The sequence below is a fragment of the Macaca nemestrina genome, chromosome 3, assembly GCF_043159975.1.
Source record: "Macaca nemestrina isolate mMacNem1 chromosome 3, mMacNem.hap1, whole genome shotgun sequence".
In the NCBI taxonomy this organism is placed as follows: domain Eukaryota; kingdom Metazoa; phylum Chordata; class Mammalia; order Primates; family Cercopithecidae; genus Macaca; species Macaca nemestrina.
Window position 1 is genome coordinate 41,639,646 of NC_092127.1, and position 14,560 is coordinate 41,654,205.

Here is a 14,560-nt window from a genome sequence, read left to right on the forward strand (position 1 = left end):
ACCTTGTTTCTAATACTTTTGATATTTGGTTCATTAAAATACTCTGTAACCATTGGATAACTATTGCCATTGCTAAACCCTGTATATACATTGCCTCATTTATCTTCACAACCACATGAAAACTTATTCTGCAGAATTTGAGACTAATGTGAGTGGAGTCCCCGTCTGACTCCAAAGTTCTTCCTCTACATGGTCTCACCCTGTCATCCCTCAGGACCCTTGTGCCATCAAGAGGCTCAGCTCCCCATTGGCCACGATTCTTCTGACATTTCTGCAGGCTTGTCCCTTGGATTCCACTCATTAATATGGGTCACAAAGGAGCAGTAAGCAATCACCAGCTGGATTTTAAATAGAAAACATTTCCCACAAGATAAATTCAAGTACAGTACATTTTTAATGTGTTACTCAACTGGTGATTGTTCAAATTATTTTTGCTTTCAGCAAGAGAAGACTATTTATTAGATAGTAAAACAAACTCAGCTTTGTGAAACACAACAGATCCATTTCTGAACACAGCATACTCACTGAACACAGCACGGGAAGCAAGTTGTGAGCACAAATTTTTGGTGTGTAAAATACTATAAATGCAATTTTAGATTTAAAATGTTCAGAAAATTGACCTATTAGGGAGCAGGGCTTTTCACAGAGAGCCCCTAACTTGAAACAAAAGCCACCTTGGGCTGGGAACCCACCCAGAGCTGGCAGGAGGCCCCTACAATGTGCACCCTTGGCTAAAGGGGGTGCCCTTTTCGAATTGAACAGACTCATTCTTGGGTCAATGTGACTATTTCTAACAATCTCTAGAAGAGCTCTCAGGCCAAAAGAATTCAGCCCACAGTTAGGAATCATTAGCTAAGAACTGGTCTCTGCCACGGAGACAGCCAGCCACTATATGCCAGAGCAGTTAAAAACAATCATGCCCAGCGATGCCTATGTATTTAGAGGCTTGTTTGCTTCTGTGTGCTGAATTCCCCCCAAGCAAATAGAAAACATTGTCCCTTTATGTACAAATCAGCTCTAACGTATTTTTTATAAACTCTGCAAATGTACACAGATTAAAATGACTTGATTACAAGTATCTCTGGCACTTTAATTTCAAGTCAGCCAGTTGCTACTGTAGCAATTTTCTTGGAAATAAAACAGTAGCTTCCCAAAAAACACTGGGTAAGGCATGATCTCAACACCGATCATGGACCAAGACTGTCCAAAGCAAAGTGAACAATGGGGCCAAGTGGCAGGCAGTTAGCTGCTGCTGTACAACAGAACATCCCAAAACCCACCGCTTTAGATCAATCGCCATTGACTATTTCTCATGAGTCTATGAGTCAGCTGGAGAAGCAGGCTGGGGTGTGCTGACCTGAGCCAGGCTCGGTTGAGCTGGGATTGTTTGTACCTCCGTGGTCAGCCTGCAGCTGTCTGGTCTGCAGTGGTGCTGCTCCATGTGGCCTCTCATCCTCCAGCAAGCTAGCCTGGGTTTATTTTCATGGCAAAGCCAGGGCTCTAAAAGAGACCCTGGAAAGGCATATAACACTTTCCATGCCTCTGACTGAATCAAGTTTGCTCCTACCCCATTGGCCAAAGCAAGTTGTGAGGTGAAGCCCTGAGTCAGCCTGAAAGGGTTCCACAAAAGGGCACGGTTTGGGGAGGGGATTTTTAAATGTCTACCACTAGTAGTTACTCAGGTATTTTGCTGCAGCATGTATGTTGCCAAGACAGTAGTTTCCAAGTTTTCCCTAGTCTGAAAAACCCGTTTATATGGATCTCCATGCCCCAAGCCAGCCTGACTGAGGGTGGATGGCAGCACCTGTGAAAACTGGCCTGGCTGGGTCTGATCCTACTGCTCCCAGCATGGGAGCTGCTCCACCTTGCAGTGTTTCCTTAGTTGCTAAACTCCACAGGGAAGAAGAAATCCAGACACCAATGCATAGCCCTGAGCTGCCATGCATTCACTGCCCAAATTTAAAGTGCAGGTCCCTTGTTGGGCCAAAAATAGAAGTCTTTCCAATCAAGTTGATCTTCAGATAGTGTTTTCCAAGGTATTCTAACCAGTAGGTTGAGATACTTTCAGCTAGAGATTTCAGCGTTAGAATGAGCTGAACTGCCCAAATGAGGTAGCAATAAATTACTGCTCAGGCCAGTCAAGGAGGAAGAGTGCTGAGAAGCAACTGAGAAGACATTTGCAGAACGAGGAGCGGGACAGCTGTTTGAGGACACGCTCCTGGACTAGCATCCTCAGAGTGGACAGAGGAAAGCCACGTGGCTCAAGAAGATTCAAGAAGTCGTGGAAAATATCTGGCCAAGGAAGGGGTCACCGGGACTGGTTTTGAGAGACTGGGAGAACCCCTAAGAAGGTGAGAAGATGCCCAGCCTGGAGGTGAATGGGAAGAAAGGCAAGCCCAAGAGAGCAGGAGCCTGGAGTGGATAGTGGAGAGTGGTGTTGGGAAGGAGGGGAGAGGCTGAGCAACGTTGGCAAAGGACAAGAGCAGGAATGGCTTTTGCAGAACAGATGCTGGCAGGAAGCAGGTGGAGATTTAGAGATGAGAAGCGGAACAGAAACCGACCCCCAACCGCCACAGTGCCCTGCCCCTTGCCTTCGCCAGTCATCTCCATTTACTAAACCCCACTTCCTACCATGCACCCATCCAGCACAGGACATTCACTCTCATTTAACTGTCACATCCCACAGGTTGCGTCTCCTCTTTCCATTTCACAGGCACAAACAGAACCATAAAAAGGTCAAGTAACTTACCAGAGGTCACCAAGATATAAAATAGCAAAAATAAGATTTCAAAACACTTGTCTGTAATGCAACATGCACTTTTCACCACTGTCTTATTTTCATAGAGCTGCTGTAATGAAGGACCACAAACTGGGCACCTTAAGCAGAAATGCATTTTCTCCCAGTTCTGGAGGCTGGAAGTCCAAGATGGAGGCGTCAACAGGGTTGGTTCCTTCAGTGAGGGCTGTGAAGAAGGGTCTATTCCAGGCCTCTCCCCTTGGCTTGTAGATGGCTGTCTTCTCCCTGTTTCTCTTCATGTCATCTTTCTTCTGTGCGAGTCTCTCAGTGTCCAGATTTCCCCTTGTTTTAAGGACATCAGTCATATCGGATTAGGGCCAACCCTACTGTGCTCAGCTTAACTAGTGACATCTGCAAAGATTCTATTTCCAAATGATGTCACATTCTGAGGGACTGGGGGCTAAGGACTTCAACGTATGAATTTGGAAAGTGGGAAACAATTCGACTCATAACAGCATGGCCCTGAGGACAAGATGGCACAGCAGAAAGAACATGTGACTAGCTTATTGAACCTGAGGAAGCAAGTGCTCCTTCTCCATTTTCTCATCCATAAAATGGGCTAATGTCCCCTGGCTTGTGCAGTCACTATAAGGAAAGAATGAGTTAGACATCCATCTCTGGCATGGATACCCATTGCTTTTCCCTTCCATATCCCCAACCGCAGGTGTGGCTGATACTACAAAGGAAAGAGGGTGAGGTTGCAGCCCCTGCAAGTCCTTTGGCTCTGTTTTCACCTGGCATCTCCTTTACAGATGTGGGGAACACCAGGGAAGGCCCTGTGGGTGGCACCATCAGATGCAAGCCCTGCAGCCCCAGTGCCAACAAGAAACGCATGGCCTGAGTGCTCTTTTTTGCCCCAAATCACCAAAGTGCCTCTGAATGAACACAGGATATGGACCTGGTCTAGGCAGCTGCAGTTGGTGCTGCAGGAGCTGAGCAAGGTAGGGCTGAGGGAAGGCCAGGCAGCCTCAGCAGAGCCTGGGGAGCAGCCGCACCCATCCAGCTAAAACAGCAAAACATACTCCACTCCTCTTCTAGGGGAAGGAAGATAATCCACCAAAGTAAGAAAACACCTCCTGATCCCGCTCCTCAGTACATCCTGGGCCATGTCCAGGGGTAAGCTCCCTGCCCAGAGGCCTTGGCAGTCCTGGCCACACTGCTGTGCACGTGTCACATTCTCAGACAGAAACACCCCTGCTCCCCTCTGGCATTACCCCACTCTTCCCCAGAGGGCCACAGGAGGGGTCTTCAGCTCTTAAGGCTATAGGAGCCTCCACAGGGCACAGTTTTAGAACTTCCCTACTTGTCACCCCATCAATCTAAGGAACACGGAAGGCCCTGATGACAAAGATGCAAGATACTGCTGTTCTTATTCATAGGAGTAAGAAAAATGGGAACAGCAGTTCCTATTAGCCAAGCCCTCCCCACATACTGGGTGCGCTGCTTCTATTAGGTCATTTCAACCCCAAACTTCTCAGGATCGTTTTATTTTTAGGAGGCTGGAACAGAATCATGGGGGTGACTGATCTTGCCCAAGGTCACACAGATAGCCAAACTTGGTGGTGATTTCTTTAAGTGGGGGTAAAAGCACTTTGAGGGGAATGGCAGGTTGGGTGCATCTCACTGTTAACAATAAGAATCTCCGGCAAGCAAACAAATCAATCAAGACCTGGTGCGGGGAGTTTTAGTTTTAATGGCCCCTGGGGATAGACCAATTAGGAATCTGCCCGAAAGCCCCTCCCAACACTAACCTGAGCCTGCTCTAGCTGCCCACAGGTTTGCCTTTGCCTGCAGAGGGGCCTCACAGAAGTGGAACATGCCAGCAACCTCTTCTCACGAGTCAAGTTCCCTTCTACATCCCAAGCAACGAGTCGGGGCAGCAACGACAACTCAGAAAACAGGCTCCTGGAGGTTATGCTGCCCCAGCCCCAGGCAAAGCCAGCCCCTGCCCAGGCCTCAGGCCCGCTTGTGGTAGGGCGGCCCTGGGCTCCTCTGCGGTCTCAATGCTCTTCACTGGGCGCATGATTATTTTAAATTATGTTGCATCGAAATTGTTCTTATTTTCATTTATAATATGGATACTTTTCAAGAAGCACATTTCCCCATACACATACGACTCCCAAACTCCACATCCTCACGTCATCCACGTGAGGTGACTTCCAAGATGTTAACTGGCAAGCTCTTGAGTCAGTTCATCTGGGGATGAGGCAACAGACACATCTGTCCTTTGATAAATGCTTGAGAGAAGTCCGACAGGTCCGGGAACCTCCTATGGGGATGCGTGGAAAGACATGCCTGGCCCCAAAGCAGCCTCTGGGGCATGGGGCTGGCTTCAGAATCTTGGGGCCACTAAAACTAAGCCCCACATTCCAAGGGAAGTCCCCTCTTCCTCAAGAGGTTGTTGCACCCCATGGCTTGGAGGTGGAGGAGAATGAGGAAGCGTCAGAGCAAGGCCTGCCCATGCTGGGGGTGGCCATCAGCACGGGGTAGGGCAGGGTCAAGGGTGAAGGCTCCTCCGGGAAGGTCTGCTCTGCCTCCCTCTCCTCCCTCAACACTGAAATTAATCCAGATGGAGATTAGCAAGGAGGCCTGGAAGGCAGAGGCATGCTGGGAGGTGTGGGGTAAGGGTGTGCAATGGTGCTGGTAGGAGGGCTGGTCCCAGGGCACTGAGACAGCTCACACCAACCACCCAGGGCCAAAGCCCCAGCCCTGCTCCAGGTCCTGCAGGCACCAGGGTAGTGCAGCCACTGGAGTGGCCTGTGCAGCCACTGGAGGAGATGTGAATGCCCTTCCAGGATTGCACACATCAGAGGCTGCCGCTGCCCCCGGGAACACGCCTCACTGCAAATACTTCAGGCTCCCCACTAACAGATTCCACCTGTGAGCACGCCAACAGCAGAGAGAGACGAGTCCCATCGCAGGCTGCCAATTCATAAATCAAGACAGGGCAATGACTTCCACAACCACTTCCCCACATTAGGACAGACAAATCAAATAGTAAATTACAGTTTATTTCATTTACAGAGACCTTGAGGCAAAAAGGTGGTGTTTGGAAAAGAGCACACGGGTGAGGAGCACCGAGAAGCCTGTTACAAATACGCCAGTGCACGTCGCCAGTGCAGTGACGTGGGGTCCTGCAGGTGGCCGTCTAGGAAGAGTAGGCTGGAGAAGCACGTCTCTCTGCCTCCCTCTGGCTTGGGACCATCTCCCCCGCACCAGCAGCAGCCTCTCGCAGCCAGGCCGCCGGAGCCAGGCATGCGCTCTGCAGACCTATCGCTGTGAGCAGCACAGTTCCCTTTAACATCGCAGCAGCAGGTGCTCGGGGAGGAGAGGGAGCCAGGGTGGCTCTGGTGATGTGACTGCCAGTGGGGGCGACACGGGTGGCAGAAGGCTGCCCTCCCTCTCATTCTATATGCTGGATAATTAAAACTCACAAGTCCCGATACTTGACAAATGAAAAGTCCATTCTGCGAATCCTGACATTCCCCCTCCTGATCCACAATCACAGTTCAGTGCGGTGTGTTCCCATCCCCGCCCACCCCCCACCCCCAAGGCTGATTGTGATGATGGTAACTCCCAAGTGTGGAGGTACCTGTGGGTGCAGCCCAGAGCCTCGGAGGAGGAAGGTGGCTCTCTGCCCCCAGGCAGTTCCCTAAGTGCCAGGGTCAGCAGGGGCTCTGCGTCCAGGAGCTACAGCAGCTTGACGTAATTCTGTGGAATCAGCCCCCTCTTGCCGTTCAGAGTCCCCTCTAGCCAGCCAGGCTCCCTGGAGGTTTGTACTGAAAAGGAAGAGAAAAATCACCTTAACAAAATGCCCCCAAGTACTTGCCTCCTGGGTGTTCACTTAAAAGCTCAACCAGGGAGTGGCCAGTAGAGAACAGGGGCCACTTCTGGGATGCTGGGTCACAAAGTCTGCACCAGGGTCACTGACAGGCTCTGCCTCCCTGCACTGGCCACCACAATCCTCATCTACGCGGTCCCAAAGCAGCCTCCTAACCAGTGTCCCGGTTTCCAGTCCGGTCCCTTCCAACCCACTCTGCACAAAGATGCTCAGTGAACTATCTAGAATACAGAGCTGATCACATCCCTCCCCTGCTTAAAGTCAAACTCAAGCTTTTTGCGTTTTTGTTTTGGTTTTTTCTTCCTGAGAGGGAGTCTCGCTCTATGGCCCAGGCTGGAGTGCAGTGGTGCTATCTCGGCTCACGGCAACCTCTGCCTCCCGGGTTCAAGCAATTCTCCCGCCTCAGCCTCCCGAGTAGCTGGGATTAGCATCACCATGCCTGGCTAATTTTTGTATTTTTAGTAGAGATGGGGTTTCACCACATTGGCCAGCCTGGTCTTAAACTACTGACCTCGGCTGATCCACTTGCCTTGGTCCCCCAAAGTGCTGGGATTACAGGTGTGAGCCACCGCTCCCAGCCTCAAACTCAAGCTTCTTACTGGTCTGTAACACAGGCCCCTTGGCACCTGGCTCCAGTCGCCCCTACAGGAGCCCTTCACACTCCACTGGCACATCATGCATGTCAACTGCAGTGAATCATCCAGAGAAATCCCAACTGCAACTCCAGGCCTTTGCAAGTGCAGTGCCTTCTGCCTGGAATGCCTTTCCCCCACCTCTTCACCGGGTAATTCCTCCTGTTTAGAGACCTGATTGGATGCCTCCTCCTCTGACAGTCTGGTCTGACTCCCACACTGGATGGGGAACTCCTGAAGGCAGCCGGAGCCTTATACATCTGGGCACGGTGCCTGGCACAATGGACTGTTCATAAATATTCACGTGATACTTAACGAGGAAACTGCAGCCTGGAGAGCAAAGGGCACAGGTCCAAGCACTCCTCACCAGGGTTCGGAAATGCAATGCAGAAGCATTTCATAACCCCCAGCTGTGGGCAGGCCCCAGCTCAAACCCCCAACCATGGTCAGGTGCAGGCATGGCAGCCGTGGCGTAAAGGAAAGGGGAGGCATGGGCTACTCCAGCAGACCAACTCGAAAGATGACTTCCGATCACAACCCAGGAGAATAATTTCATATCAAAAACCAAATACAGGCATACACGTCCATAACACACACAAGTTTCATGAAGCAACACTCTTACCCTCACTGTGCACACCCAATGCCTTCCTTTCTGTATTCTATTATTTTTTTCCCCATGGATTTGTGTAGAAAAGTATTATTCTTTGAATGCTAATTGCAACTCAGCGAATTGAGTTCACGGTCCTCTAAGGTATAGCTGCCCACAGTTTGGAAGACACTGACAATCCAATTCTAATTGTCCTTTGCAACAGGGTAACTGTTTGTTCTTCCCTCCCCTGGATGAACAGGAACACATTCTGCCTGTCTGCATTCCCCTAACCACCTGCACTTTCCTTAAATTCAACAAGCTTCTGGCTTCAAGGCCTCCGTGGAGCTGTTCCCTTGGGCCTGAATGCTCTTCCCTGCCTTTATGCCTGGACAGCACCTACTCATGCTTCAAAGAGCAGCTTCAGCATCCCCCCACTTCCAGGACTCCTCCCCTGGCTCCAGACCAGGTTGGGGCTCCCAGTTATGCGCCCTGCATGTCCTGTGTGTGTGTGTGCACGCATACGTGTACATATAGGAGAGATACACTGAAACATTCTTTTCTAGTCCAGACTATGAGAGCATGTAACATCTATAACATGAGACCCGGCACCTAGCACAGTGTCAGACACATGATTATCTGTGTAATGAATGAATAAGCAAAACAAGAGATGTGCTCAAAGTGATCTGGCAGCAAGTCACTTTCTTCATGCCTTCAATGACCTTGACCCTGACACTGTTCTTCATACCAGGATTTTTAGAGACTTCTCACTTCATCCAAACACCCTAGCTGGCAATGCTACTAGTTATGCAGCCACCATCAGGGAAAAGCTTTGGATTCTATGCAAAAGAGGCCCTCAGGGTTGTAACAATGTGGGGGCCTGAGCGGCAAGGGGCCCAGGGCTCAAGTCAGAGCCCTGGAGGAGACTCCTGGCTAGCTGGGTGCACCTGGGAAATTAACTCCTGGGCCTCGCTCAGCTGTTACCTGCAACACGGGGTTACTAGCACTTAGCCTGCAGGACCTGCTATGAGGAGGCAATAAGGTAGTCTCAAATACAGTCTCACCTGCACATGCTTACTGTTTCTCCTCCTCCCCTATACATACCACACACTCGCACAAACACAGACTCAGTATTAATAAAAGACAGGATGGGCCGGGCATGATGGCTCAAGCCTGTAATCCCAGCACTTTGGGAGGCCGAGACGGGCGGATCACGAGGTCAGGAGATCGAGACCATCCTGACTAACATGGTGAAACCCCGTCTCTACTAAAAAAATACAAAAAACTAGCTGGGCGAGGTGGCGGGCGCCTGTAGTCCCAGCTACTCGGGAGGCTGAGGCAGGAGAATGGCGTAAACCTGGGAGGCGGAGCTTGCAGTGAGCTGAGATCCAGCCACTGCACTCCAGCCCGGGCGACAGAGCAAGACTCCGTCTCAAAAAAAAAAAAAAAAAAAAAAAGACAGGATGAACAGAGGAGGAAAAAGGTGATGTTCTACAACGCTGGAGGTGAAAGGAGGCTTGAATGGGGAAACCTCCCCAACCAACAAACCAGAGAGACGCCTCCACAACCCCATTCACCACCTCCCCAGCCCTCCCCTCCCTGGAAGGCAGAAGCCAGTAGGGAGAGAGATGTCACTGCTTTACAGAAGTGATCATGGGGGATCCTATAACATCCAAGAGCCTTGGAAGTGGACCTGGCCAAGCGGTGGGCGGGGTGGGCTAGAAGGGTCTGGAGATCAACAGCAAGGTGTCCCCAAGCACAGGAAAAGTGGCTCTGCAGCTGCAGATGAGGCTGGCAGGCTCTCCCTCCCTCTCTGAAGATCTGACCTCTCTCAGTAGCATCGAACCCCAAAATACCCATCTGGGGCTCCTCTCCTAGTTTATCACACCGCTCCTCCCCCGAGAAGTGTCTACGCGGACAACAGGGCTCTGCTTTTCCATTCTTACGGGTGGAGAACTTGGTGGCCTCAGTGTCTGTCATTTCCCACGCACCCTCCCCGTGCCTGCAGGTCTCAGTCCAAGAGCCTCACTCTGCTTCAGCCACGGTGTCCTCACAGCCTTTAGACCACAAGAGGGAACAAGACAGGTATGGGGCAGGGACCCCAAGTAGCACCAGAGAGAAGCAGGTCCCTTCCACCGACTCAGTTTTCAGCATAACATAGACAATGTGTGTGACTAATACTGAAATCACTGAAGTGTCATCAGCACATGGTAAGCGCCAGGAACCCACACTCAACTTCAGAACTGCCGCAGGACCCACAGGGAGGCTGCGTCCTGGGCTCTGCCCTATCTCCCACCACGAGGCAACCAGTAGCTTGAATGCTATGTCTCTATCTTATCACGGCTATGGGTAAAATTCAGTTTTTACACAAGTAAAAACCGAATTTTTTTTTTACACAAGTCCATACCCCTAATAATATCCCATTTGTTTTGCGTATGTGTGAGCTTAACCAGAAGCACATAATGTCTAGTCACCTGGAACTTATTTTTCACTCAATACTTTTTTCTCAGATTCCCCTGTGCTAGGAATCTACCTGGCAACGAAATTGTTGGGCTGTGGGGTCTATATGCGATCAACTTTCCAGGATAACGCCAAATTGTTTTCCAGGGATTATTCTGTGTCTATCTGAGACTTTTCAAGTTTAATCGCCAGAGGCTTTTAAGGATTAATTTGGGCCACACTTGCTCCCCCACGTCTACACGTGGATGTTGACAAAGAGCCTGGGACAGCCAGGAAAGCAGCCCCGCCGCTGCTGCTGCTGCTGCTGCTGCTGCTGCTGCCGCGAGGGGTCGCTCCTGGAAACCTCCTGCCTCAGCACCCTCCCAGCCCTGCCCCTGGGGAGGCAACCACTGCCCATCAGACTGGAGCACACCTGTCTGGAAGGACAGCAGGACTGGCGGGTGGTCACCAGTAAAACCTATTTCCAGGATTCCCCAGGCCCAGAGAAAAGGGAAAGTCCCTCTGGCCATCAAAGCAACATCACTGCCCCGAGACCTTACAAACACAGCCCTCTCCTGGGGGTGAGGGGTGGGGGCGGGCAGGGGCTGGGAGGCATTGCCCCAGAGCAACAGCTAGGCATTAGTAAGTCTACTAAAGAAACACATCTTCTGCCTAGAACTGGAACTCATAACTTAAGTCTAGGCCCACCCAGTAAGAGCAAAGAATGAGGACAGTCATGGAGCCACACAATTGCTAAAGACCCCTGTGTCAACCACACTCCGGGTCAGGAGTTCTCAGAGCTGCACACATCCCAAACCGCATAACTACTGACGAGGCTGCCCGGGGGTCACTCTGACCTCGAGTCTGTTTTCTCCAAAGGCCACTGGGTGCCATAAACCGATTTCCTTTATTGCCTGTATGAGGTACAAAAAGGAATGGCACTGCAAGAGCATCTATGGAGGCTGGAAGATTCCACATGGATAAGTGAACATAGGAAGAATGTCTTGGGCATTCCAGGGACACTAAGTATTGCTGGTCTGCAGAAAGGGAGCGTTCCCAGCAGCACTCCTGCAGGCTGAGCTGTCTAGAGTGGCCACTTGGAGCACTGCCTGGCTCCACAGAAGCTGTGGTCAGATGACCTGACGGTCTGTCTTCTCAGTGTCAGTTGTCAGACCGGAAGACCCCATAGCTGTTTAAGGAGGGGCTTCACTAGATGTGTTCTGGGCAAGCACCTGCTTTTAACTAGCTAAGAGATCAACTATGCACAGAAGATGTGAGGCGCAAACACACACACACAGATAAACTCTGCTTAAGGGCTTGACACCGACTGTACCCTTTGAAGAAGTGTCCCTATTAAGCAGTAAGCCTAATGCTGTTGATTCTGAACACCTTCCACTATGTTATCTGCCCTGCTATAAAATAATCAGGGGGGGCACCTGCAAGACAAGTAGCTCACATTAAATGAGACACTCACATCCCTGGGTAGGGAGAGGGTGTCAACACATCCACAAGGTATTTTCCAAGTAGCCAGCCTTAGGAGAGGGACAGAATGAGGAGCTCCTGAGACACCCGGGGTGCCCCAGCCAGCAAAGTCCTGACAGAGCTAGACACCAGCACTGCAGAGCACAGAACGTGAGTGAGACACAACCTGGCTCAAAACATAGCCTCTTCTGAGGCACACTACGATGTACCCAGTGTGGCAGCATGGTCAGCAGCCTCTCTCCCATACGTCTGCAGCAACTCAGAACCCTCTTTTTCTAGTAGCCCCAATGCTATCTTGATACAGCATCAATGTTGTGGCCATCCCTGCCACTGAGGATGAAGAATCAGCCACACAGAGTCCCAAAGGAGCCTGTTCCAGGTCACATGGAGGATAAGAAAGCCATGCTGTGAGCCCAGGCAAAATATAACTGCAGAGTTCAGAATCCACGTTGCCTGCAATCAGTGGCTCTCCTCCTCCAAAACGCACGGAGACACTGATGTGTGTGTGCACGTGTGTGTACATAGGTACCACTGTGTGACTATGTACGTGTACGTGTGTACATGCACAATTTTTAGGAAGACTCCAAGTCATCTCGGGACTTTAGACCTGGAGAACATAAGTCTCCCGGGTCAGACGCCTACCAGCGTGTCCCCTTTTATCCAAACTGGCAGATCTGCGCTGGCTTTAGGCACTGACCCTCATTCACATGGCTGTGTGCCCAGGAGAGGTGTCCTATACCCTGTGTGATTCTGATTGGTCTAAATCCTTGCAAATGATGGATCTGGGGTAAGCATGTGACTCAGTTCTACATACTGGGATGTGAGGATGGGTAAACTACGAAGAAAATCCTGGCAAAGTTTTCTCATTCTTAAAGGAACACAAGGATGAGACTCCTCCTTCCACCACAGTGTGGCCATGATACATGGAACTGTGGCAGTTATCTTGCTCCCGCCAGGGAAACCAGACAGAGGCCCAGGTCCATCAGCAGAGAACAGTTTCGCAGAGAGATGGAACTACTTCAGTCTTTGATAACATCTTTGAGAATATGAATTAAAATTAGAACTCCCTACTTCCAAACTTACTATGGTGTAAACTAATCCCTCCCCCAACCCATTTTTCTTTTTTGAGATGGGGTCTCACTATGTTATCCAGGCTGGCCTCGAACTCCTGGGCGCAAGTGATCCTCCTGCCTCAGCCTCTGCACAAGCTGGGACGACAGGTGTGCACCACTGCGCCCGACTTTAATCCATCTTCATGGCTGATTCAACCGGCTGTGTCAATTTTTGTTATTTGCAGCCTAAGGTATCCTAATAGACACACTTCTACCAAGGTAACTATCTCACAAACCATACTGCAGGAGGGAGTTCAGAGTCTTCTAAACAAACCTAATCACACAAAATAAAAATTCATCACATTTCTCAAATGAGTGCGTTTCAATACTACCATCTCAGCCTCCCCTTCAGCCATATGGTGTGCCGACGTGAGACAGGACTGGGGCAGGGCAACTACGTTCCACATTCTCTTGGCAAAACTGCATGTATGTGATGGTAATGGAGGAATGATCTTGCTTCTATTCTGAGAACAAAATTTCTCCACAAAGTCTAATTCTGTTCCATGTGGGGTTTTGTTGTTGTTGTTTGTTTTCTGACACTACCAGGAGTCTCTGTCTCTGAAGAGCACATATCACACACATATAGAAATCTAGTCTAAATGAGGCAACTTGCTTTCTAAAAAACAATCGTCAGCAAATGCTGCATTACTGACAATACACCACTGTGCCTCGTGTTGATACATTCCACATATCCCAAACATTCTGGATAATCAACCATTCCATTCCAAGCATTGCAGGTTCCTACTGCTTCCCTGGAACTCTGCTGAGGAGCTCCGCCCACACATGACAGCACGGTTTCCATAGCAACCCATGCATTTCATAATGAGCAGGACTGGGGAGGGAAGAAAGCAAGAGCAGGGGAAAAAAGACACTGAGCCATAAGAGAACTTTTTGAAATATTCAACCAGGCATAGCTCCTAAATGCTTGTGTATGAATATTAAATCCTCAAAAGCTACACCCTTGTTTCAATATGCAAAGTCAATACCTGAATCTGGAGACTCACACACTGTTCAAATCAGCAAAACTGTAAAGCACAAAAATGGTAAGGGAAATAGAAATCGAAAATGTTTAAGCATAGTAGTATTCTCGGATGACTCAGAGTTGGTAAACCTGAAGCGTTTAATGGACTTGGTTAGCAACTCTGGGAGAACAAATATAATAAAAGTGTGCAAATCAGAAATATTTTTTAAGTGCAAGTGACACTAGCTTCTTCCTGTCAGGAGAGAAATGACCTGAATGAAGACCCGCAAGAGGAGATGGAGAATAATCAAGAGGAGAACACAGTGGCATTCCAGCCATCGACGACAGGCCCCTGGTATTGGGGCCTAGGAGCCGAACACAGCAGCTTAACCCAGTCCAAAGCATCAAGCGGGACACTCACCCTCCCAACAACAGCACCATCGCTGACTGCTCCCTTCATGCTGCAGACGTTAGTGATCTGGCAGACAGGATTAATAGACGAGGCTCCCACTAACACTTACCATCCTCAAAAATTGCTCCTATTTCAAAAGATAATTCCGAGCTGTGTTCTGCTTCACACGGATACACGGCTCGAGCCTTCCGACTGCTGACACTGAAAAGAAAGAAAACACACAAGACACCAATGAAAATGTGGAAAACAGAGAGAAACCTCACCCCCAACCCCCTTCCCCAAATCTCACTGATGTCAC

General features: G+C 49.9%; 1 protein-coding gene across 6 annotated transcripts in view; it reads right to left on the reverse strand.

The window, feature by feature from the left end:
- Window positions 1–5,792: 5,792 nt before the first annotated feature.
- LOC105463455 (Rho GTPase activating protein 10) overlaps window positions 5,793–14,560 on the reverse strand; it is a 351,270-nt gene continuing 342,502 nt past the window's right edge. For all 6 annotated transcript variants that reach the window (XM_071092951.1, XM_071092950.1, XM_071092949.1 and 3 more), the window contains 2 exons: window positions 14,372–14,463; window positions 5,793–6,576 (listed from right to left, as the gene is read on the reverse strand). In XM_071092951.1, the coding sequence (XP_070949052.1) occupies window positions 6,488–6,576; window positions 14,372–14,463 (181 nt within the window). In that variant the 3' untranslated portion in view covers window positions 5,793–6,487. The remainder of the gene's footprint in view (window positions 6,577–14,371; window positions 14,464–14,560) is intronic.